This window comes from Vipera berus (genome assembly GCF_964194415.1).
Source record: "Vipera berus genome assembly, chromosome: 11".
NCBI classification, from domain to species: Eukaryota; Metazoa; Chordata; class Lepidosauria; order Squamata; family Viperidae; genus Vipera; species Vipera berus.
Genome location: NC_138214.1, coordinates 1,421,625 through 1,445,778, shown reverse-complemented (window position 1 = coordinate 1,445,778; position 24,154 = coordinate 1,421,625). Strand labels below are relative to the sequence as shown.

General features: G+C 45.3%; 1 protein-coding gene across 1 annotated transcript in view; it reads left to right on the top strand.

Annotated features, from left to right (window-relative positions):
• GPC3 (glypican 3) overlaps positions 1-24,154 on the top strand; it is a gene marked incomplete at both ends in the record, with an annotated part of 64,425 nt that overhangs the window by 25,461 nt on the left and 14,810 nt on the right. Inside the window, 4 exons of the mRNA XM_081336280.1 lie at positions 7,981-8,675; positions 16,183-16,316; positions 20,225-20,350; positions 21,653-21,773. Coding sequence (XP_081192406.1) covers positions 7,981-8,675; positions 16,183-16,316; positions 20,225-20,350; positions 21,653-21,773 — 1,076 coding nt within the window. The remainder of the gene's footprint in view (positions 1-7,980; positions 8,676-16,182; positions 16,317-20,224; positions 20,351-21,652; positions 21,774-24,154) is intronic.

Genomic DNA, 24,154 nt, shown 5'->3' with positions numbered 1-24,154 from the left:
CTTCAATGTTGCATTCATCTCACCTGCAATAACAGGGTGGGTGATTGGGCAGATTTTTAATCTGTCCAGATTGGACCGATGCCGTCCTTGTCTCAGCTTTCATGTCATTAAGGGGGGGGGAACGGACATCGATCTCTGCCGATCCCACTGCCAGGATCGGGTTGCAATTTTTCTTCTCCTCCTCGGGTCGGAATATAAATCAATAGAAAAACAGCCGCTTCTAAATCTGAGCCCTGCCTCCTCCTGTCATTTCTCTATTGCAAATCCAGGGATGATGGATCAGATCAGCACTTCGGCTGCTGCAAACAGACATGATTGAATTGTCGATAAAGAGAAATATGCAGTAATTGGAAGAGAGGTGCCAGCATCATTCAAAATCCATCCGATAAGTTAAATTACTGGGGTATCTGTGGATTTTTTTATTTTTCTCCAGATGCAAAAGGGAAAAACAAACAAACTGGAAAATCTGTAAGCTGAAGGTCTTATAAATATACAGGTGGTTTATTTGAAAGGCGGACGTCAGTAGCTGTGGGTTGCTTTCGGTGACAGATGACTAGATAAATATTGATGAGCATAGCAGGGCAAGGAAATGTAACAAAAGCAGGGTGGTGTTTTGTTTTTTCCCCCTCCATTTTTCCTCACTTGTTTGAAGCCAGAAGGGTTCCTAGTGGTTTGTTAGACAATTGGTAGCTTAGATCCGTGTTTTCCAATCTTAGCAACTTCAAGATGGGTGGACTTCAACTCCCAGAATTCCCCAGCCAGCCTTGAAGTCCACCCATGTTAAAGTTGCTGAGATTGGAAAATATTAGTTAGATGATGGGGTTTAACTTAGACTTGATCATGCATTCTTCAAAATCCTGGAGATCAGCTGTACGTCTGAAAGTTTCTGAGGTTGAGAAACTTGAGTTTAGCTTAAATCATAGACAAATTCTGATGTCCAGGTGAGCCTGATCTGGTAGACAAGCATCTAGAAAAAAGGGCTAATTAAGTTCTGGTTTTCCTTACTATTAGATAAAATTGGTTGCAGCCCTTTTAAGATGCATTCGAGTTTCAGAGTCTTCCTTATCTCATCTATAAGGAAGCTAGTGTGGAAGATGGCTTGCTTGACCACTTTCTACTGAATAAACTACCTTTGCACAGTAAGCTAAGCCTTAAACCACGATGGAGAAACCACACTGATCAAGTTAACAGAGCAGGCTAAGCTAATGTCAAGCCAACCAAAAATGGATGTAGCCTAGTTGGTGGTTTAAGTCTGTGCTGAGATTTGAGCTAGACTGACTTTAGGCCAAATCAAAGTTAGGCTGGGATTGGTGAGTAAGGGAGGGGGGCCCTAATAATTCTGACCCTTGCTGGACTGTTCCATAGGGAAATTTTGTGCCCCACTCACTGTTTATTCCACACAGAAAAGACTTCGTTTCAGACCCCCACAAGATCTCCCTCTTGCTATTTTTCCCTTTTATGACCCCGTTTCATCAGAAATACTGCCAGGGTCTAACACACCCCAGGAATTCTGTTGCTGTCATTGGCAAGTCTCGTCTCCTTTCCCCCCAAAAATACCTTTGCTGCCTGCTTAATGCAGCTTTAATGGCACTTAAAGGCACCGAAAGGGTTTTTTGCAGCTCAGACTGGAAGAAGGGGATAATGGAGGTTGCAGAAATTAATTTTTTTTTCCTACGGGATTCGAATCTATCTGGGTGCAGACATGCAGAAAGGCTTTAATTGTAAAATGTGAACGTCTGTTTGAGAGCCTCCAGCTATGCAAAGCTTGCAGTTTGGGGGTCAGACTCTTTTTTGACTCTTAGAAAGAAAGCCTTCCCAAGTTTACAGCAAATGATTGCCATTCCTAGGAACCTCCCCCTTGGATTTTCTTCGGTTTAAGAAAGGTGGTGTGGTCACATGATCCCAGGACCCTGCACCCGTCGTAAATACAGGTAGCCCTTGACTCACAATGGTTCCTCTAGTCTAGTGACCGAAATTACAACAGCACTGAAAAAAGTGATTTAGGACCGTCCTTCACACTTACGACCGTTCCAGCATCCCCATGATCAAGAGATCAAAATTCAGATGCTTTTGATGTTGGAAGAGTTGGGAATAACTATCGTTGCATCTCTTGGTGTAAATGTTGGATCCCAATCATGACCTTGTTTCTGTGGGGTTTATACCGGGTGAATAGAATTTCTGTCTGGCTGATGGATAAAGTGTTCATTTTAGCCTCTCTCTCAATTTCAGTCCCAGGAGGGAATCACAATTCGCTCGGATCCATATAATGACAGGCTAATAGCTCCCTCGAGTTTTCCTGCTTTTTAAAAATCATGCTTTTTTCCATCCCCAGTTGTGCATCTTAAAGGAAAGAGGTTTTCATTCTCTTTCCCCCAAAAGAAAAAGTATTGATGGATAGCACAGTCCTGAATTCACTTTCAAAATCTTATTGTTGGAGAGTTTTAGACGATGGAGAAGAACACAATAGAAACATTAAAATACATAACCAATGTTAAAGCTCATAGAAGATCATTTAATTGGATACTCTGTCTAGGAGGGCACTGACTTTTCTAGCCTGCCCTATCTATGTTTCCTGGTAAAATACATGGGAAAATCCCATTGGAGGAAAATTCCACTTAGGGTTAGGGTTAGGTCACCGTGAACTTGGAGAGCAAAATGGATATTGCCAACAAACTCGGAATGCTTGGGTATGGTCAGGTCTAAGCCAATTCTCTTTAAATTACCAGATTACTACCTAATTCCTGTATTTTTCATTCTGAATATTATTTTTTTTCTTTGGATGCTCAGCTGTCTTGATAGTATTAACAGGAGTTTAATTTGAGAGCAATTTAATAATGCATTAATGAGATATGAGCAAAATCAGAGTTGACAAAAGGGTGGTTTTCTTCCCTAATTCCTGTTTTCCCTGCTTAAAAAAGACTAATTCAGATTTTGTATTCCTGATGGCTGAACCAGTAAAATCGTATTCCCCTGTTTATTAAAAATATGTATATATTGTTGCTATTTGTTGTGAGTGTTAAAGAATAATAACACAATCTATGCTTGGAATGAGCAGCTCAACAGAAAAAAAGAGAACATTTTTACAAAATGTGTGAAATTAAATAACAGTTTTGGAAGTTTAGAGAAGTGCCTGGAATTAATCCCTGGGAATTTGCAGGTTGAGTTAGAGACTTCGAAAGGAACCATTGCTCAGAATGAAACAAGTTCTGATTATGTTTTTTAATTAAAAAGGGATTCCTTTTCTGCCATCCGTAGCTGTGAATGCGTTAGTTTTCAACTGAAAATGAAAATGTTCCCCAGAGACCAAATTCCAGCTGCAAATATAGATGATGTTTTTTCTCCCCTTTAAAGAAAATGGGGGCGGGGGGGGGATTGTCTGCTTAGCCTGGAACAGAATTAGATAGCCAGAGAAGACATCAAGGCCAGAGGCAAAAATAAGGAGGGAGCTTTGCACAGTGCTAAGCTGGCTTTAAACTATGGTTTAAACAGGGTTAGAGGGTCCTTACAACGAGGCAGCGTAATGCTGATCTGGACAAATGCAAAATTATAGACAGACAGGCAGATCTGATCCCCCACCTCCCTTTTTCCAAAGAAAGTTTTGTACAGTCAGTAGTTTGTGTGGATGAAGTCCTTTCCACTTACATCCGTGTTTTGTCAGCTTGTTTACTCAAAGAGGCCTTCCTGGGTCTGCCCTCCACCATCGAGGAAGTTGGGGGGGGGGGAAGACTCACACCCTGGGTGGTCTTGAGGGCCATTGGGATTTATAGTGAGAAGCCAAGCCATTGGCCAGTCTTGCTTCCTGCAGGGGAGAGTTCATCAATTCTAAATGTGAAATAAATGAAGGCGGTCTCCCCAATAGATGGATGCTAATTTAAAAAAAACGGTTGGGCTGCCTTGCACTTAAATCATCCCTTTCTGTAAACGCTGTAGATGCCGTGGATCATCTCCCAGCTCTGGGCTGATGAAAAATTCATAACTTGCCTTTGAGGAAAGCAGGCAAATGCATTTAATTGTAAAGCCCTCTTTAGGCAGAAGACTGCACTCTGGCCCCAGATGAAGCTATGGTGGTTGTGTTTATTAAATCTATTAGTAGGTAATTAGTAGAGTACATCTGTTGGCTCTCGGTCTATTTCCAAAGTCAAGAAAGAAATTAACTTTTCAACTCCAATTATACACGTGGTGACATCATTGCTCTTTATGAAAAACGAAGAAACTCAGAATGGGCCTTTCAGTCACTTTACTCCCTGGTTTATAAGAACAAAAGTCTGCTCTATTACTTCATGGTGTGTGTGTGTAAATCTTTTCAGCATGGGGGTTGGACTAGAAGACCTCCAAGGTCCCTTTCAGCTCTATTAATTCAAGTTTCTTGCAGTTCCACCAGCCCTCTCTTGCCACGGTGTGTGGGAATATCTTAATTACTTCCTACCTTATTTCCATCTTTTCTGATGAAAATTTAAGCATTTCCTAAGGAAATACAAATTTAGGGAACGTTAGACAATTCTTGAAGCTGACTTTATCAGGATTGATCAGTAAATTCAGCCCAGCGTCTCATTTTTCCAAGAGTTGTGTCCCGATATTATATTTGTTAGCATAGGTCAGTGTTGACAATATTAAATTGTTAATATACCAAGTGCCTTTCATTATATTTCCCGAGAATCTTTCTCACTTTCTTTAGCTACAAAGAGGAAGAAATATCTTCGAAGTGACATCTCTGTGAAAATGCAGGGATGGCTTTTTTCATTAAAAAAAATCTATTAAACCAGCCAAAGGTGACAGGGTTTTCTGATAATATGTAATAAAAAAAGAAAAATCCAATAAAAACAGTGGAATGCATTTTTTAAAAAAAATTGCTGGAAACTAGAAAATCCCTGAGTTTAAAAAAAGGGAAGAATTATTTGATCGGTCTTTCAAAAAAAGATGAATCAAGCCTTGAAATGTTTTTCTGCAGGAATGGCCAATAGTCCCAGCCACCCAAGATGGTGAGCTGCCCACAGATCATAATTTTGTCGTTCAGTCTGGCAGTTCAATCCTGTAGCAGCAAGGAAAAAAACCCACTGCACCCATTTCATTGATTTAAATACTGGTAGACTGAGGCACAACAAGATCGATATCACGGTTGACTTGGTTTCTACTCAGAACTGATTCCAGGGGGGCCCTTTTGGGAGCAGGTTTCTCAGATTTTAACTCCACCTCCACTGCCTTGGACTATGTCTTGTATTCTATTAGGAGGCCCTTTCCTCTGCCCGCCCCCCTAATGGAAATTGTAAAAATTAATCATGGATCTTCTGCCTACCCTTCCCTGTCCTCCCTGCTCTTAGTTGCAATGTATGGTAATTAGACATCAGAAAGCTACATAAAATTTAATGCGGCAGTGGAGTACGATGTTAAATTATCTCAGACTGCATCCATTAATTAAAGCAAAGTTCTGCCAGAAATGGGTTTCCCCCCCTCCTAATCTTTAAAAAGCGTGTCGCTCTGTTCCAAACTGACTCTCCAAGGGTAGAAAAAGGAAAGCTGGGGAATAAACGCTATTGCGATTATTAGAGGGCAAAACAGCCTTAACTTTGATGACGATCTGAGCTTTGAAGTTGGGGTGGTAGATAGAAGTGTCCATCTTGAAGTCAGGGAAAGCCACTGCTGAGGAGAGATGGTAGCCAGAGGACTGGGTTTCATTTGGACACCTTCTCCATGGTCCAAGGCCTCCATCACTAGTGTGGGTGCAGAGGGGAGGGGGTCTTCTACAGTTCACCTGAACAAGATAGAAGTGTTGACTTGCTGTAACTTGATAAGAGAATGGCGGTGACCAGGCCAGGAAGCAAAGGGCGATGAGGTTTGCAGCACCATGGACAACTCCAAAGAAGCTCTAGCTGGGTTGGGAAGCAGAGAGGAAGGGAAGGCTTCCCAGGTCATGGCTTGTTGGGTTTGTGCTGCACCGTAAGTTGTAAATCAAGGTTTCCTTAGCACAGAGTCTGGATTCACAGTGTCAGCTCAACCAAGACTGAAGAAAACCAATGTACGGATATATTGTGTGACACTTATCCTCATTTTTGAATCGGTCCCCTTACGTGTTGGGTCAGTCCCCTTATATGTTTTCTCCACTATTGTGTAAGTGCTACAGATAACCCATGTCCCCAGGGGGATTTGGAACGCTAAGTTACGACATCCCAGGTTCTTGGGAAAAACTCAGTGAGTATCAAGCCAATGACTAAAGAACTGGCTACTTATATAATAATAAACCACCATCATTACCTTGATGGAAGAAACAGCATAAAATTCCACTAGAAGAGAATATTGTAGCTCAGGTTTGAACTGTGGGGTCCTTGAAGTTCTCTGAGCTTAGTTGTTGACTTGCAGACATTCCAATATCCAACTACGTAACATCATCAGTTTGAGGGAGTGTGGAGTTTTCTCCCTATTTATATACAGTCCCTTGCCCTCCTGGCATTGGTAAAAGCATGGTTTTCTATTTGGTAGTTTCTTAATTTGGTTTTCTGTTTGATTGTTTGTCTGGTGTTAATCCCCGCTTATCTGGGTATCGGTCACTGGATATTTGTTTTTATAGGAGTTTAGCCATCCTAATAATTTGGAATAGAACAGAAATATGAATTTTCAGAAGTGCTCACTGATGACGATGTTGTTACCTAGTCAGGGGAATGAAACCTTTGCAGAGAACAACCAAGCTCGGAGAGCACCAAGGACTCCACAACGTTTAAAGTGCCCGATGCATAATCAACTTTATTTTAATGTGCGATGTGCTTCACTTTAACGACAACCTCCACTAAAAGGTGCTGTGAACACCAGGCCCCGGGCTTTTAATCTTGCCAAGTGGCTTAATTTTCAGCTCTGTCTCCTTGCAGGGACCCACCCCCGCGATAGAAATAATCTGTAATTCAGTCTCAGTTTGGATCTAATGTGAGCGGGGAACAAGACAAGGAGAATCCAAAGAAGCTTCCATTTTTCATGGGAATCATTTTTAGGGGCTCTCCCTCCCCCCCATCTTTCTTTCTTCCATTCTATTGAAAGCTGCTTTGCCAGGAAAGGTGAGCGACCTGCAAAGTGTCCAAGTGCTTGTTAAGTTTCCATCCCTTTATTAATGGTGCCCCGGAGGTTTGGAGGGCGAAGATGGGGTGGGACTACTTAGCATTCAAAGAAGAGGTAAAGCCTGCCTGTCACAATCCACCCCTCTCTTTTTTGCCTTTTGCTGTGCTAATTCACAGGCTGCTGGGATGGGGTGGGGGGAGGCATTCTTTGATCACCTGAGCAGCAGAGGGCTTTGCATGCTGGGGACCAATTAGTGGAAAATGCCCAAGGCCTGCAGGCAGCTTCAGAGAGAGAAAGAGAATCCATGCACTTTGGCACTTGCCAGAATTACAGAGTTGGAAGGGACCTTGGAGGTCTTCTAGTCCAACCCCCTGATCAGGCAGGAGACCCTATACATTTGAGACAAAGGGCTGTCCAATCTCTTCTTAAAAACCGCCAGTGATGGAGCACCCAGATCTTCTGAAGGCAAGTCCTTCCACTGGTTAATTTTTCTCATAGGAAGTTTCTCCTTAATTCTAAGTTGGATCTCTCCTTGATTAGTTTCCATCTGTTACTTCTTGTCCTGCCTTCAGGTGCTTTGGAGAATAGGCTGACCCCCCCCCCTCTTCTTTGTGGCAGCCCCTCAAATATTAAAACACGGCCATCATATTTCCCTGAGTCCTTCTTTGAATGGACATACCCAGTTCCCGCAACCATTCACCATATAGTTTAGCCTCCAGATCCCCAACCATCTTTGTTGCTCTTCTCTACACTCTTTCCAGAGTCTGGGTATCTTTTTTGTATTGTGATGACCAAAAACAGGATGCAGTCCTTTATCTCCTGAATTTCTCCGGCTTTTTATAACTTTCTCCCAGAAAACCCTTAATAACATGGCTATCGTGATTGTCTTGCCTGCTGACTTACTAACCACCTTCTCTTCCCTGTTTTTTTGCTTTTCAGAAGCCTTTGAAATGGTTGTGCGCCATGCGAGGAACTACACCAACTCCATGTTCAGGAACCACTATCGCCACGTGGCTGCCAGGACTTTTAATCTGGTGGGGGAACTCTTCACCGACATCTCCCTCTACGTCTTGGGCTCGGATATCAGCGTCAATGACATGGTCAATGAGCTCTTTGACAGCTTGTTCCCCTTGATGTATGCCCACGTGATTCATCCAGGAGCCCCCGACCCTCCTGTGGAGACCCTGGCGTGTCTGCGGCTAGCCCGGCGAGACTTGAAGGCGTTTGGCCCCTTCCCCAAAATCATGATGACCCAGGTGTCCAAGTCCTTGCAGGTCACTCGGGTCTTCCTCCAGGCACTCAACCTTGGCATTGAAGTGGTCAACACCACCGACCACTTGAGGTTCAGCAAGGAGTGTGGACGGGCGCTCCTGAAGATGTGGTACTGCCCCCAGTGCCAGGATCTGCTCCTGGCCAAGCCGTGTGTGGGATTCTGTGGCGGGGTGTTGCAAGGATGCTTGGCCAGTGTGGTGGAAATTGACAGTTACTGGCGGGAATATCTCCGCTCTCTGGAAGGGATGGTGAAGGGCATGAAGGGCACCTACGACATAGAACACGTGCTACTCAACCTCTTCTCTTTGGTTCAGGATGCCATCATTTACATGCAGAGGAACGCTGGGAAATTGGTCACAACCGTAAGTTCTTCTTTTACTAGAGCCATTTGTCAGGGTGTGGGGTACCGATGTTACAGGAAGGTCCTCTCCTCCCTCAGAAAGAAGGAAACACGCCTTCTCTCAGTGGGGAGAGAAAGTAGGTGGACCATTCATGACACCTAGAGCCAGTGGTTGCTGCTTTGGCTGGTGGGCTTCCATAAAGACGTGGCCCAGAAGACACTTGAGGACATTCCTTCTTTAACCAGCATCTGAAGGAGACTTGGAAGCAGCTGAGATCCTATTGTAGGTCACGGTATGGCCGGGTTATGGACCTTAAAAGGTTCCCAATTTTTCTTTCCCTGCTCTAATTTTAAGATGACGGCTTGATAAATGTGGCCGGCCGCAAGACATCCTTTTTCTCGGAAAGAAGGAAATGAGGCTGATCTTAATTTTCTCCCATCTCAGGAACCCCGAAAGAGCCTGACTTGCATTTGTCTTCTTTCTCAGTTGGCTGCTCTCCTCCGAAGGAAACACACCTGTCTTTGGGTTTTTTTCCTTCCTGAAGATTCCAGAGTGGCATTTCCGCAAGTAATAATGAAGCTGAAGCTGATCGTTTGCTCTCAATAGCCCCCACTTTCTGTAGAAAGACTCTTACGATCTGAACTCAACTTGGGAGGACCACATGGACAGACCCATGTTGCTTCTCCAGCAATACTGTAGCGTCACGCGTGAAAATAATTGGTTCTTCCGAAAGAGGGAGAGAGAGAGAGGCAGGCAGGTCTTCCTGACTTCTTGGGGGTCTCCCTTGCTTCGTGGATAGGAATCCAGGGCCATCCATGCCACCCCCACCAAGGGTGCAAATGGTAACCCCATGACCCCCATGCTGGCTGGGAATGCTGGGAGTTGAAATCCGCCTGCCTTAAAGTTGCCAAGTTTGGAAATGCTACTATAAACTGAATGAAGCCATGAAGGGGGTTGATGAAGGATTTCTAGAGCTTCCTAATTGCCAGGCATTAGCTGCTTTTGGTGGGGAGGGGCGGAGGGAAGGCAGGTGATTTTAAGCAAATGGCTTTTCTGTTCTGGCGTTAATAACTCATGAACAATTTACTGCTACATTAAAGGTAAACAAAGATTCAAATGAATAACCAGGGGAGAGTCTTGATTAAGACACCACTGGTAAAGGAAAGCGTCAGGTGTTTCATTGTTCCTTGCAGCACAAAGTGTTGCAAAAACCCGCAAGGAAGAAATGCAACTTCCCACAGCCTATCCTAAGGAGAGACGGGAAGGCAGCTAATACCATTTTCTGAAGAGGCTCAGATCTATTTTGGGTCTAAATGGCTCCCAGGCAATTGTTGGTAAGAGTAGCTTGGGGTGGAAAGCCTAATAAACAATAATTGCATGGGATAAAATCATTTCAATTTGTACAGGAAGAGCAGAAAAGTTGGGTTATTAGGAGATTTGTCTGTTAACCTCTCGGCGAGACAAAGGCGGGGGTGCAGGAGGTGCCACGACATCCTTGTGGGAATAACACGAATTGTATCATGTGCAAAAACGCATTTTTGTCTGTAGACACTGGATGTGAATGTGAACCTGGGCACAGACCCAGAGCAGTTGGGGGTGGAAACACCCCACATGGAGAAAAAGCTGTTTCCAGATATTAATAGCTGCCTTATTTTTGTCCTGCGCGTTGTGTCCTTGAGCACTCTCCCGTCACTATGCCTCTGATCTGTAATAATTTTTATACCTTGTTATCTCTCGGGTTCAGCTGTTTTATGTTGGCGTAGCTGGCTGCCTGGAGTGGCATTTTTTAAATCTATGCTTTTAAATCTGTGCTTCCCACTCTGAGGCCACCACTGAGGTTCCCTTGATGTAGGCGAAGGAGTGGCAGAACCTGGGCTGGAGTCAAGAGAGGAATCAGCCCTAGACTCCGTACGTAGCCACAAACTGACCAAGTCCCATCCCTCTTGAATTCCCTTGTCTTTTACCTACTGCCAGATGGTGCCAACCAGTTACTTTAGATTCCTGTGCCTAGGCACGTTTTAGTAATAAATCAATTTATTACTAATTTGTGGTCCTGATCTTTTGCACCTGATGCATGACGCCTCTCCAAACTGGACGGGGGGGGGGGGGAAATGCTCGCACTTAGAAAACAAGCAGTTCTTGGCTTTCCAGTTGTTCTTTTTTTGCTTTCCCCTTGGTTTTCCGTGTTGCGTTTCTGCCCACCAACCCAACTTTGACTTCGGAATTTTTTGACGCTCGTCTTTATTGCTTCTATTTACATTTCCGATTTACTGCTGCCCTGCCCAGGGAACGTGAATTACTTAGATATATAAAAGCATAATAAAGAGGCAAATAAAAACGGCCTTTTAAGAACGAGGTTCCCCATTAAGGAGACATCCTAAGCCAGGAACCGCAGAAAGCATCATCGTTGCCCATTACCGAAAGAGATTTTGTGAAGGGCAATAAAAGTGATTTAGAGGAAAGGTCGTGTCCAATCATAACAATTCTCCGCAATTAGGCATTTCTTCCAGCCTGCAAAACTTACTCATCCACCGCTGATTGTGTTAACCAGGACAGAGAAGCAATTTTAAAGGCTCAGGTACGTTCAGCTATAAATGCAGGAGTCTGCAATTGCAATTCTCAGCCAATGTCACTGTAACCTACGCAGCAAGATGGACTATATAAAAAGCCCATTTCCAGTAAGAATTTAAAGCAGCCGGTTCAGAGGGCTCTGAGTTTCTGGAAAGGGGAGGAGGGGGAAAAATGAAATGTCAACCTGCCAGCTTCCCCCGAAGCACATCACCTTTCTTCAGCACATCTGGGAGAAGATTTGGAGATCAGAAAAGAACCTTTTGCCCTGCCGGCAAAATCTTTCAACCCTTGCTCACAAGCCCAGAGTGGATATTTTTCAGGGTAAAACTTTTCCAGTCTTTTTCAACTCTCCTACAAGTCCCTCCGTTTCCCTGAACAGGGGGATAACATTTTGCAAAAGATAAAAGTGCCTGCAAGTGATTGACAACCCGGCAACGTTAAAAGAGAAGCTTCTCAAAATTTCCACTTCTTCAAACCTCTAAAGCAGCCTTTGAAAGAAAGCAAAAAACGCTCTGTCTACTTTCTCTGCCTACCAATACAGGCAGTCCTGATGTAGCGCAGATGAGCGTTTCTTGACCGTAGCCATTTTGAGGTGTGTGGCTAGGGAATTCTGGGAGTTGAAGTCTATGCATACAGGTTGGGGAATTCTGGGAGCTGGAAGTCCACATAAGTCGAGAAAGTCTGCTTTAGAGGACAAAAAAGAAACTTAGCGGGGTTAGCGGACCCTGAAAGGAGCTGGCGTTGGCTGCTTTATGCTGGCTGAAAATATATTTAGCGGAGATTTAATCTGATGGTGCAGCCTTCTGCTGAGGTTCAAAGAGGTCCAGATGAGAACCAAAAAACGATGCACCCAAAAACCATGCACGGCTTTTATAGACTAGACTTTGGAAGGGGATCTCGGTAGTTCTCAACTTATAAGAGTACATTTAGTGACCGTTGCAATGCTACCGGGAAAAGGGGCTTACGACCATTTTTCACCCTTACGACCTTTGCAGCATCCCCAGAGTCACGTGATCAAAATTCAGACGCCAGGCGACTGACTTGTATTTATGACGGCCGCAGCATCCCAGGGTCCCGCGATCCCTTTTGCCACCTTCTGAGAAGCAGAATCCACGGGGGAGATCAGATACACTTAACAACCGCATCCCTAACCGAACAGCTGCAGTGATTCACTGTGGCAAGCAAGGTAAAGGAGTCCCTGGGGATTTTACGCGGCTGGTCGTTGCCAGAGAGGACGTAAAGTGGGGCAAAACTCACTTAACAACCGTCTCACTCAGCAACAGAAGCGTTGGGCTCAATTGTGCTCATAAATCCGGGATTCCCTCTAATAAACTGCGTGACTTCTGCGCCCGTGCGCCAGTGGGCCCTCCAAGAGAGACCCAAGCCGGAGGGCATCGTTTTAACAGCTGGACCCTTGTAATTCGATGGGTCTCTCTGGGTTGCTCCCATCATCCCCTGCCTGGCCTGGCTCCCGTGGAGGCTCTTGCTGGGGAATGCAAGCCGAAACCCTTTGGGATGCTCGGATCCCTTCAAAAAGCACGATTACCTTCATGAACTGCCGCCTTCTCTAAACATGGGCACTTGCCGTGAAGATGCTAATCGAGAGGAAGAGGAGGAGAAAAAGGGGCTTCATTAAGCCTCTCTGCCAGCCTTGCTCCCCTCCTCCGCTCCGGTTTTACGGGCAGCCACTTGTCCAGGGGCTTATTAAAGTCACAGCCGGACAAATTAATGCTCCCTTTCCGAGAATGTTGCTCTTGACTCCAGCCATGGGGATCGGGAGCCCAGCACGGGCGCTAATTGTGCAAATCACCTTAGAAAAAAGCGGATCTCGTGGCTTGCTCATCCTCCGACTCAGTCCCCTGTGTATTTTTTTCTTCTTCATTCCTGCAAAAGACCTCCATGCACCGTGAGGCAACCGGCTGGGAATGAGGCTTCCCAGACTCAGCGGCTGAACGTCGGTGGCCTCCTAAATTCTGGCCCCAGCTGTCATCATAAGTTGAGGGCTACCTATAATACAGCTTTCTTACTGTCAATACATTACACACTTACGCTCTGCCCCACTTCTCGCTGTCACACTTACAGCCTAAGAAATGTGTTTGGGGCAGAAACAATCTAGAGATGAAGGTTAGGCACAGCTCTGCCTGAGAAAATAGCTTTATTTTAGCAAAGGTGCATTTTCTTCTTCTTCTTTCTTCTTCCTCAAAAAATCAGTCCAGTTGCCTTTAAAAAAAAAGCACTTTTGGGGCAGCCATGACCTGGATGACTGGGAATCTTCGTAGACCTTTATTCTAGCAGTTTAATAAAGTGCCTGCCTCATTTGACTAAGAACTTTTGTAGACTTTCTAAGCGTAGGAACTCTCCTTCATCTTTCTCTCTCTCTCCCTCTCTCTCTCTCTCCCAAATAATACATATTTTTTAATTTTCCTAGATCTGTTGGGGTGATTGTCACTCTGCTCAACTTTGCTTGATATCTCTTGGTGGCCTCCTTATCTTTGTTCAAGGCGTGTTTTCCAAGAAGCAGCTGTGAATCGGTGTGATAGATTGTTGTTCTTTAAAATGTTTGGGTTTTGTTGGCTTTTTGCATTTTGGCAGTGAATTATTTAAAGCTGCTGCAATATTGAAACACCCTCAGGGCATGAAATATGTCTTCCTGGTGAGGTCATGTCAGGAAGGTCTACGTTTAAACTAATACCTTTATATAATTTTTCTTTATTTGTTATTTTTAAAGCACATCACAGATTTATTAAAAAATGGTTTCTGAGCTGTTCTAACCACGCTGAAATCTACTTTTTAAAAAGTCTTTGCATCTCTGTATGCATTTTGACCTAGTTTTCTAGCTTTGTTTTACAAGTCCACCCTGTGTGATAAAATGACCTTTATTTCCATCATAAATTTGAAGTACCTTTGCATTCTAGATAATTTTTCTGGTACTCTATACTAAAGGCACCTTCTTTTGTAAAAAAAATCCCTTTTAAGTGATAGCATCATATAAATTTTATTCCTTTCAACCACAACTTTCTCTTTTGGTCCATCTGTACATTATAACCCACATTCTTGGCCGGTTTTATCATCCACTCTTCCATTTATTTTCCCATTTCAAATTTCAGTAAAAGGGTATGTATTTTAGCAATCCCACACTCTTATTTCCTCTTATCCCTTGGAAGCCAAGAGGGCTGGAGAGGCTTTAAAACAGTATTTCAGAACTTGGCTGGCTGGCTGGGGAATTCTGGGAGTTGTAGTCCACACATCTTAAATTTGCTTAAGTTGAAAAACACAGCTCTAAAAAGAGTGTACAACAAAAATGTGTGTGCAGACACTGCCTTTATTACATCTTGCCGGGCCCTGATTCTGCCTTTCTCTTTTTAAAATTGCATTCGTTGTTTGTTTTCCACTTCGAAAGAGGGGAAAGCAGACCCTTAGAAGCAACCGGGTAGCGTGATTACAGCCCTCCACAATTATCAAATGATGGCTTTTTATTTTCTCTCGCTTTCTTTTCGGCCCGTTTCCGCAAGAAAACGTTTGCCCCCTTTTCTTGATCAGTCTTCGCCCGGGAGATCCACTGTCCCGAACAGAGGCCGATCCAGTGAACAACCTGGCAGATTTAAATTCTGCACTAAAATCCCCAGGGAAATTAAGAAAGCCAAACATTAACCACAGACTAAACATTAACATATATTAACATTTTGATTACACCTGTAGAAATGGGAAATGGGCCCGGTTAATACTGTTAAAAAGTCTATGTCCTGTACCCCTCCCTCCTTCCGCTTTCAGAAATCTTCAGTTTAGAAGCTTTCCTTGGGTTAAAAAGAAAGAATAAAAGTAGAATTTCGTTAGGGGAACCTATAGTAGACTGTGTGGAGTCCTGAACTTACAACTGTCTGAAATGGTAGTGGGTCTCCTTCTCCAGCAGGGATTAGACTGGAAGACCCCCGAGGTCCCTTCCAACTCTGTAATTCCTGCTGGAACCGCTGGCATTTGGATCAGGGAGATGTCAGTGGGGCATAAAGACAGCTTCTCCACAACCAGGTTTTTGCCTGTGGCACTGCAGTGTGTGTGTGTGTGTGTGTGTTGGGGTGGGGTGGGGGTGGGGGGGAAATGCAGAAAAAGAAAGCTCCTTTTCCCCAAAAGGCTGAAACTCAAAGGAGGAACTAAGCAGCTGTGTGTGCCTGGTGCCAGGGCTGGCTTGCAAGACCTCAACCCATAATTAAAGCAGAGATTGTGAAGTGCAGCAGCCATGCCTGCTGTTTCATGGAGTCAGGAACAAGTGTGTGTATTCTGGAATGTATTTCCTGAAACACACAATTGGAGGTGTTTGGTGGGGGTGTGTCACAAGATGTGGTGGCCTCTTGTAAGGAGGAGAAAGAAGAGGAGCTACAGGGCAGCAGAAGGGAGGCAGAAGAGGCAGTTCCCACTTCCTACATGTGCAGTGGGCAGGCTAAATCTGTCATTTCCCCCCCCAAACCAGGAATCGGGGTTTGTAATTTTCCCTCGTGCACAATGAACACTAGTTGGTTGCTTTCTGCACTTTCTGCACGAGTCTCGGATGTGGCCTCAGGTGGAAAGCTGTGACTGACCGTTGCATTCACGGACAAAAGTGTTTTTCAAACTTGGCCATTTTTCAGATGTGTGGACTTCAAGTCCCAGAATTCCCCAGCCAGCCTTGCTAGAGTATTTTATTTATTTTTAAATTTTATTTGCTGTCCATCTCACTGCAGTGCCACTCTAGAGTACGGACAGATGCAAAGCTCCATATTTCCTCATCTAAAAGGAGGTGTATCTTTTAATCACGCCCAAGGAATTCACAGCCTCTGAATGGAACAGGAAGTATAAATCTACTTCAAATTAGCGACAAATCTGATTTGATTTGCAGTTTCAAGACTCGCAAGAAAGTGGGTTTTAAATTATTCAGAGCTTGAAAAGTTCTGGCATTCCTAATCTTGGGTTTTTTCTCTTGCAGATCAGCAAGCTGTGTGGCCCTTCCCAGCAGAGGCAACACCGATCGGCATGGAATCCCGAAGACCATGTTGCTGGCCAGAGGATGATGGGTGCCCCTCTGGTGGAGCCCCAAGAAACCTTATCCAGTCGAAAGAGGTGAGGAAACCAGGACAGCTTCCTAGGTTGGACTTTGTGGTGAGGACAATCCCTATAGGCGGTCCTTGACTTGCCACCATCCACTTAGCGACCGTTCAAAGTTACGACAGCATTGGTTTCCAACCAGTCCTCACATTTGCAACTGTTGCAGCATCCTCAGGGTCACCTGATCAAACTTGGAGCGCTTGGCAACTGGGCAGGTATGGCTGCAGAATCCCCGGGGGGGGGGCCTCCCAGGATCACCGTTTGCGACTTTCTCAGCCAGCTTCCGATAAGGGGGGAGGCTGGATTTGCTCAGCGACCGTGGCCAAAAAGGCCGTAAAACCAGGCACGACTTAACAACGGCCTTGCTTAGCAATGGAAATTCTTGTCCCAGTTGTGATCGTAAGCCGAGGACTATAGGTTCTCCTGCTCGAGCGGGGGGCTGGACTAGAAGACCTCCAAGGTCCCTTCCAGCTCTTTTCTATTCCTTCCGGAAGAACAGACGCTGGAAGTGGCATTGATGCTTGCCTGACCGCTGGGTGGGCTGGCCGATCCAATCTGGAAGCGTGTGAGAATCAATGGAGGAGCGGAGAGTTACAGGCCGTGTCTGCCCTCTGGTGACTTAGCTCAAGGGAGCCTCCGTGGACTTCCTGAACCCGGGTTGGGACCTAACTAGCAGGTGACTTTCCCGCTCAGCTCCAGAGCCAGAGCCAGGCCTTCTGGGGCTCTGATCCTGCTTCAAGCTTTTGGGAAAAAGGCAAAACCAGAACTGGAAATGCCAGCTGAGCGCCCTCTCTGGGATGACTTTGTTCCTGGCTTCCCGTGTCCTCGCCTTTGCTGCTAAGCCAGGAGCAGACAGACGTCCCAAACAGCCCATTGTGCAGCCTTGGTCTGTAATTAAAGCAGCGTTTTGTGGCCTTCCAGCTCGGAAGAAATACAGCAGGAGAGGGGTTTATATATATAAAAAACCCTGGCATTTAAATGGTCAGAGAATGTGATCATTAGTGTCAGAAGTTCTTGGAGAAACAAAGCTGCAATTTTCAGCTCAGAAACCCACCCTGTGTTCTTCTCCTTCCCCACCCCCACCCCCACCCCCCAAGCCTGTGTGGGTAAGATGCTTATTTCAACTAGCTTTTTTCTGGAAAAGATCCTGACTAATAGTAGAGTAGCGGATTCTGTGATTTGATTGATGAAGTGGGATGCATCTTCCCAGCCCATCTGTGTTTTAAGTGGCAGTTTGAAAGAGATCAAGAGCAAGTTTATTTCAGCCCATCTTGGTTCCAGGGAGGTGTGTTCAGAAGTGTTCCATCTGGTTACGCTGCTAGGATAAAAAAAAAAAAACCTCAACAGAAATTCTGCTGGAAAATGGGATTGCACGTTATCAGAAAACACACATTTGAGCTGGAGTTTTCAGCGGCAAAGGGGAGTCCAGATCTGAAAGAGCAGAACCCCCGGGGCATTGGAATGTTTTGTCTTGAAGATAAAAGTTTAAAGCAGGGGCATCCAGCCTTGGCAACTTTTAAGACTTGTGGACTTCAACTCCCAGAATTCCCTAGCCGGCCCAAAGATTGTAAAATCAGGCACGGTCATCTGGTGACTTGCTTACTGGCTGCAACAACTTGCGACCATAATTCTGGGCTCAATTACAGTCATAAGTGGGAAGGAGTTTTATGATGATAAGGAGAAGCCTACTGTTTACTGAAATAGAGAAAGAGTGAATAAAGAAGGAGAGAGAAGGATTGCAAAGGCTTGTGGTTGTTTCCCCCCCCCTTGCCCTTGTACCTTGCACAACTGATCTGTATAATAGTTGACTTCAGAGGGAAGAGGATTTGCTACCTCGGATAGCCTGCTAGAATAAACAACAGGCTGCAGAGACAGAAGTAGAGGCTAACAAGCCCTGTTTTGCCTGTTGTGGCAAAGTCCTGTGCGTGAAGAAAGGAATGGAGTGTGTATTTCTGCCTGTGTGCCCATGTGTGTGTAAAACGGTCCTTGCAGCCCTTAATCAGGATGAGTGAATTTGCCTTGCTGCAAAATTGCCCCTCTTTGCATCATAAAGACATCCCCACTTCCAGGCACAGTGTTGGTTTCATGTTTCTAGGAAAATTCACTGTCCTTATTTTGCCTCTCATTTGCATGCTGGCTTGATTAGATCCCAGTTAGTTGCTGGCTTCATCCTGAGCACACCTTCCTGGCTGCCAGCGTGCACCCAAGAGGCATTTGGTCTCCCCTGCAAATGCATGGAGCTGCCTGCTGGTTGCTTCCCACAAGGCCTTGTTTTAAGTTGTGGGTTTATTTATTTCTGAGGTTTATTGGTTGCCTGATAGCTAATAGTTGTCAGGAGGTTGTGCAACATAAACATAAAATTCGGTCTCCCAGGAATAGAGAGCAATGTAGCCGTCAGCTTGGTTTTTCTCCCTCTGTTAAAATGCAGCACAAGTTGAAAGGCTGAAAGACAACACACACACACACACACACACACACACACACACACACAGAGAGAGAGAGAGAGAGAGAGAGAGAGAGAGAGAGAGAGAGAGAGAGAGAGAGAGAGAGAGAGAGAGAGAGAGGGGACGTCATAGCTTTGAAAATGAGAAATGGAGCTGAGTTGCCGAAATGTGTAAGGACAAAGGTCACGAAAAGGAAGATAAAAAATATGTTTCCTGGATGGGTGATTCCACAGTGGACCACCTTGGGTAGGAATATGCAGGACAGGAGGTCTGCTTTCTTGGATAGTCCTTGACTTACAATCAATCATTCGTTTAGTGACTGTTTCAAGTCATGGTGGCACTGAAAAAATTGACTTAGAACCAGACATACTTAATGGCCATTGCACCATCCCCAAAGTCATGTTATCAGTACCCCAAATTTGCAAAGTTTCTTCCCGATACGATTTGCACGATTGAGATTTTAGAGGGGTGGAAATGGCTTAAGTTATCTTTGGCAAATTCTTGCATGCTTTTTCTGCAAAATGCAGCAGCCGGAGAGAGAGAAAGTTCAGGAATGGCATTGATAAGCCACTGGGGAATATGAACCCAGGATCCACATTCAGCTCGTCCACCGAAACTGCACAGTTGAGCGAGCTGCGGAAATCCAGTGTTGTTATATGTCTGCAGAGGATCTTTCTCACTCATTCTACTGTGCTTATTGTGTTTTTTATGATGCATTTTTAATTTCTTGTTGCCTTGATGCATTTTTTATCTGGGCAGCTTCTGAGTAAAATAAAATCACATAAATTGTAGGCTAAGTGGATCAATAGAGTTTATAAAGCAGCTTTTTTCATACATGTGCTTGGAAGACTATATCGCCCCAGAAGAGTTGCTGTTTAAGCTGTTGGTTGCATTGGCACAGATTAAACTCAGTTAGTTGTCTCTTTCGGAAGGATTGGGCAAAGTGTGCTTTCAAATGCGGGCAGAGTTCTGCATATCCAACAGTGTTTTAGTGCCACCTAGTGGCAGAGAGCACTATAGAACACATCATTTGAGCATCCACGCTCATCATAATTATCCTCCTTCAGTGACTGAATTTTCCTTGAAATCTCAAAGAATTGATAAACCCAAATTACTAATGACAGTGAGGCAGATATGTGAGCTCTTCCTGGGTTGTGGGAGATTCCTGCATTCTTGCTTGTGGTCTGGGCTTGGCATTCATTTCTCAACTTTAGCCAACTTTAAGATGGGTGGATTTCAACTCCCAGGATTCCCTAGCCAGCATGGCTGGCTAGGTAATTTTGGGAGCTGAAGTCCACCCATCTTAAAGGTTGAAAAACACAGGTCTTCCATTTCAGTTGGAGGAAATGAGCTGTTATTTTAACTCACTCTAATGTAATGCATGATTGGGAAGACCTACAAGGTCCTATGCTTTTGAGTAAAGATAAAACAACTATGTAGCTTTGCTTACAATCTACTTTTGTCTTTTTTTACTTGCAGGGAACTTGTCACCAAGCTGCGGGCTCACAGTGGCTTCTACAGCAGCTTGCCAGAATATATTTGCAGCCACAGTTCCACGGTGCACAACAACACATTTTGCTGGAACGGACATGAAGTGGTGGAAAGGTATCTCCGTTCTCGTCTCCTTCCCCTTCCTTGAATTCCTACAGCTGGCCAAATTTTCATTTTTCAACTGTTCCACCAACCCGCTTTCAAGTGTGTTAAGCACAATGTCCCAGAAGTGGACACAACCACTTGATGAATCCCCAGACTGGCCAATGGCAGATGGACATGGCAATGCTCTGAAGACAAAATGGGGAATTCTGGGAGTTGAAGTCCACATATGGAAACCAATGGACATCAATTGAATCTCAGTTAGTGACATCTGGACCACAATAAAGTGGCAGCAAATATATATAAAACATCCACCTCTGGAGACACTCATTGGTTATTTTATGACTTTGGAAATAAAAATTGTAAGGAGAACATTTTAGTTCTGAAAATTTATTTTATTAAAAAAACTTTAGGTATAAACAATCCAACCTTTGGATGTTGTTGGATGATCAAGAAGCAAATTAATTAAATTTACAAGTAGCAAATTGCCAAGTAGCTTTTTTTCACCTCCCTCCCACTCACCCACCAACGTCTGTGGGTTTCTGGAACTTCAGCAAAGTCTTTCAAGTGATGTTAGTGCAAAAGAAAGAAAAGGAGGCTTAAGAAAAATTGCATACTCTGCTCTTTTCCTTCACTTTTTTGCAGCAAAGAAACAGTTTGTGCTTAGTTTGGGAGGGTGCACAAGTGTGATTGTAGCAGGACACTAAAGCGTGTCCTTTGCCATGCAACAGGGCAGGGACTCCAGCAGATGGCACCAGGAGAATAGCTGCCTGGCCTCAAGACCATGGCCAAGTTCAAAGCTTGCCTCCTCCACCCGCCTCCCTTGCCCACCCCCAGCTTTCGGCAGCACCTTTTATGAATTCTTCAAACCTTTTCAACCCTTTGCTGCATTCCCTTTCCCCCCATTTCCACTCCTCTGACTTCTCCTGTCCTGCCGTCTAAGGTCTTCTTCTCCATGATTTGGAGAAGTTCATGCTCTGCTCTCTTTGTCCACCCACTGCTGGGCAAATTGGAGGTGCAGGGGAGGCTGCGGATGATGGATTATGAAGTCCAACACAGACTTTGGAAGACCATCCTGGAGTCAAAATATTTTAAGCTGTGCCTGAATGGATACCAGGCCTTCCTAGAGTTCAAGAATTCAGAAAAGATCCAGCTTAACCCCGTGAAGGTCCGTGAAACAATCCAGATTGAAGCTGGCAAGCCGGCTTTGCTTCAGCACCAACTTGGGCAACCCCTGGCACCAGGTTTTGGCTAAGGCAGAGTGAAATGCAGTGGTTTCTTTGTGCCCTGATCTTTCGGGTCTTACCTCTGCAGGTATAGCCACCCGCCCACGAGGAGCGGAGGTCGATCTCAGTTGGGACAGCATGAGGCGAAGGCCAAGGGTCCCGAACCGGTCATTAGCCAGATCATTGACAAGCTGAAGCACATAAACCAGGTGGGTGCTGTTGTCGCCTTCTCTTGGGGGCTGGAGGTGGGATGGGGGGGCTCAGTTGGGGTTAACAATGTCAGGGAGAAGGGGCTGGGGCCGCCCATGGGGCTAAGCAGTTGTGGGGGTGTGCCATGCTGATTGCAGGTTAACATGCAAACACTCTATTCGGATTTGAAAACCACTGTTCATGGTTTAGCATCCTGCAGGTTAGTTACTTTTCCTTTCCCCCCCCCTCCCTCCCTCCCTCCCTCCTTCTTAAACTCCCTTTGAGGACTTCTCCTCCCTTCCCCCATTAATTCACAGGGAGATAGATTCCAGTGAAAAAGTTGAAGCTAAAATATGTGGGGAGCCAAAGAAGACTAGAAGAGATTCAAAATCATCTGGTTTGAACTGAAGCTCTTTCTGCAAGACTAATCTCCAAACGATTTTATTTATGATTATGGCCAGAGTAACCTCTATCTATTACAGATTAAGCTCTCCAGTTTCAGACCCACTTCAGAATAAGAGGCCAGGCATTTCTTTCCAAATTTAGACACCCCTCCCCAATTACCCGCCTTGGAGAAAGCCATTAGAATAACCCTGCAAAGCGATCTGGGGGGAGGGGCAATCCTTGATTCCCTTTCTAAGCGTGAAGAGGGCAGAGGGGAGAGGCAGGGGAAGGAGGGGGTAAAACGCTGGAGATCAAACGCCCAAACTCCCTAATTTGCAATTCATAAGTCATTTTCGAGGAGGGCTTTGCAGAAGGGATGGAGCTGAGCAGGACGGGGCTGGAGGGGAGCTGGATGGGAGGGAAGTACCCCACCCCCCACCCCAGAGGTTACACAGAAATTAAACCTGGAAAATATTTCAAGCCCTCCTTATCGTGACCGATCTTGGATGGGTCAGCCAACCCACCTGTGTCTTTATTTGCAATGTGGGTCCTTCCCTTCCAACTCTGCACGTGGCTCTGCCTGAATCCCCCGGAGAAAATGAACAGGAGTCGGAGCTGTGGGCCTTCAGATGTCCTCCGCTTTTGCTCCGTCACCAGCTGTGAAAGGAGCTTCTCTTTCCCCAAAACTGCCCTTCTCTGAATGGTGTCTAATCTGGTGGGTTCAGGTGCTGTGTGTGAGGTTGCCTCCTTTGAGCTGATTGTGGGTTGTTCATTGCCTTACTGCTTGGCAGCCTTTCTCCAAACTTTTAACAGGAGGCCTCTGTGTGTGTGTGTGTGTGTGTGTGTGTGTGTGTGTGGTGGGGAGAGTGAGGATCCATGAAGTGAGTGAGAAACCTTCAGTCTGAACCCACTCCAGAACACAAGGCAGGCCAAGCTGGAACTTAGATTGCAGTTTTTCATTCAAGGATCCTTTTAGGCCTGGAATGCTGGTCTCTCTAATTGATGGTAGTTACCTTATTCCGCTTTCCTTAACTCAGGTGCACAAGAACTGTCAAGCAGCTGCCTTTCTTCCAGCCCAAAGGCTAGTCTCTCTCTCTCTCTCTCTCTGAAAACCTGTTCAGATGTGAGTTTTTGTTCCCTGGGAAGGAAGGTTGGGACCAGACGGTTGGGCCTCTCCCATCTCCACCGTGAGTGAACTGAGCTGAACCTGGTCTGCAGCTCAGCTCAGCCACCTTGAATGGAGGGTTCTGCCTAGTTAGGTTCCTTCGCCGGGGCTCGAGATGTGAAAGTCATCTTGGGCTCTGCTGTCATTCTGCCTGCCCTCTTTTTTGCCAGCTGTCCAGCCGGATGGTGTTTAATCAACACTTTGGCACCCCTCTTGGATTTCAAAGGGAGCAGTCCTCTCTTTGAGGAGCCCACCGCATGTGGGGGCATTTATCAACCTAACGGGAGCATGCCAAAAGTCAACAGAAAAAGGAAATGGGCCCTGGGCATCTTGCAACACACTGGAGCAATTAACCAAATTTGTTTGTTGAGATATCAAGTCAGCTCCCACACGGAGGGCTACTCCGGGCAGCTTCTACATTACCACACTACATCAAAAAGAGCATGGGCCAATATTATGACCAGGGTCATAGTTTAGGGCTTTAAGGGTTGTGGGCGCTCAGCTATTATGGTTTATTCAATCAATCCTAGTTCTAAAAAACGTGGTGCATGAACTGATCTAGCACGCAACCAGCAGAGCCTTCCCACGTCAGATTGCGTTGTCCCTTTCAGAAAATTAAAATCACAGTTCCCGTGATCACTTGCCAGCTTAGCCAGTAAGGAAGATGGAGAGTTATGCTTCAGAAGTCTGGAAATATTCAGTTGGCAAAGAGGCAGGGAATTTGCTAGCTGGAGAAGACCCTGACCCTGTTTTTCCCTGAGGTCCTCAGAGGGAGACACAGGAGAAGGAGAAGCAAATGAGCAGAAGATGAGAGGGAACTGGGGGTCTCCTCTGGCTTGTTCTCTTCCACCT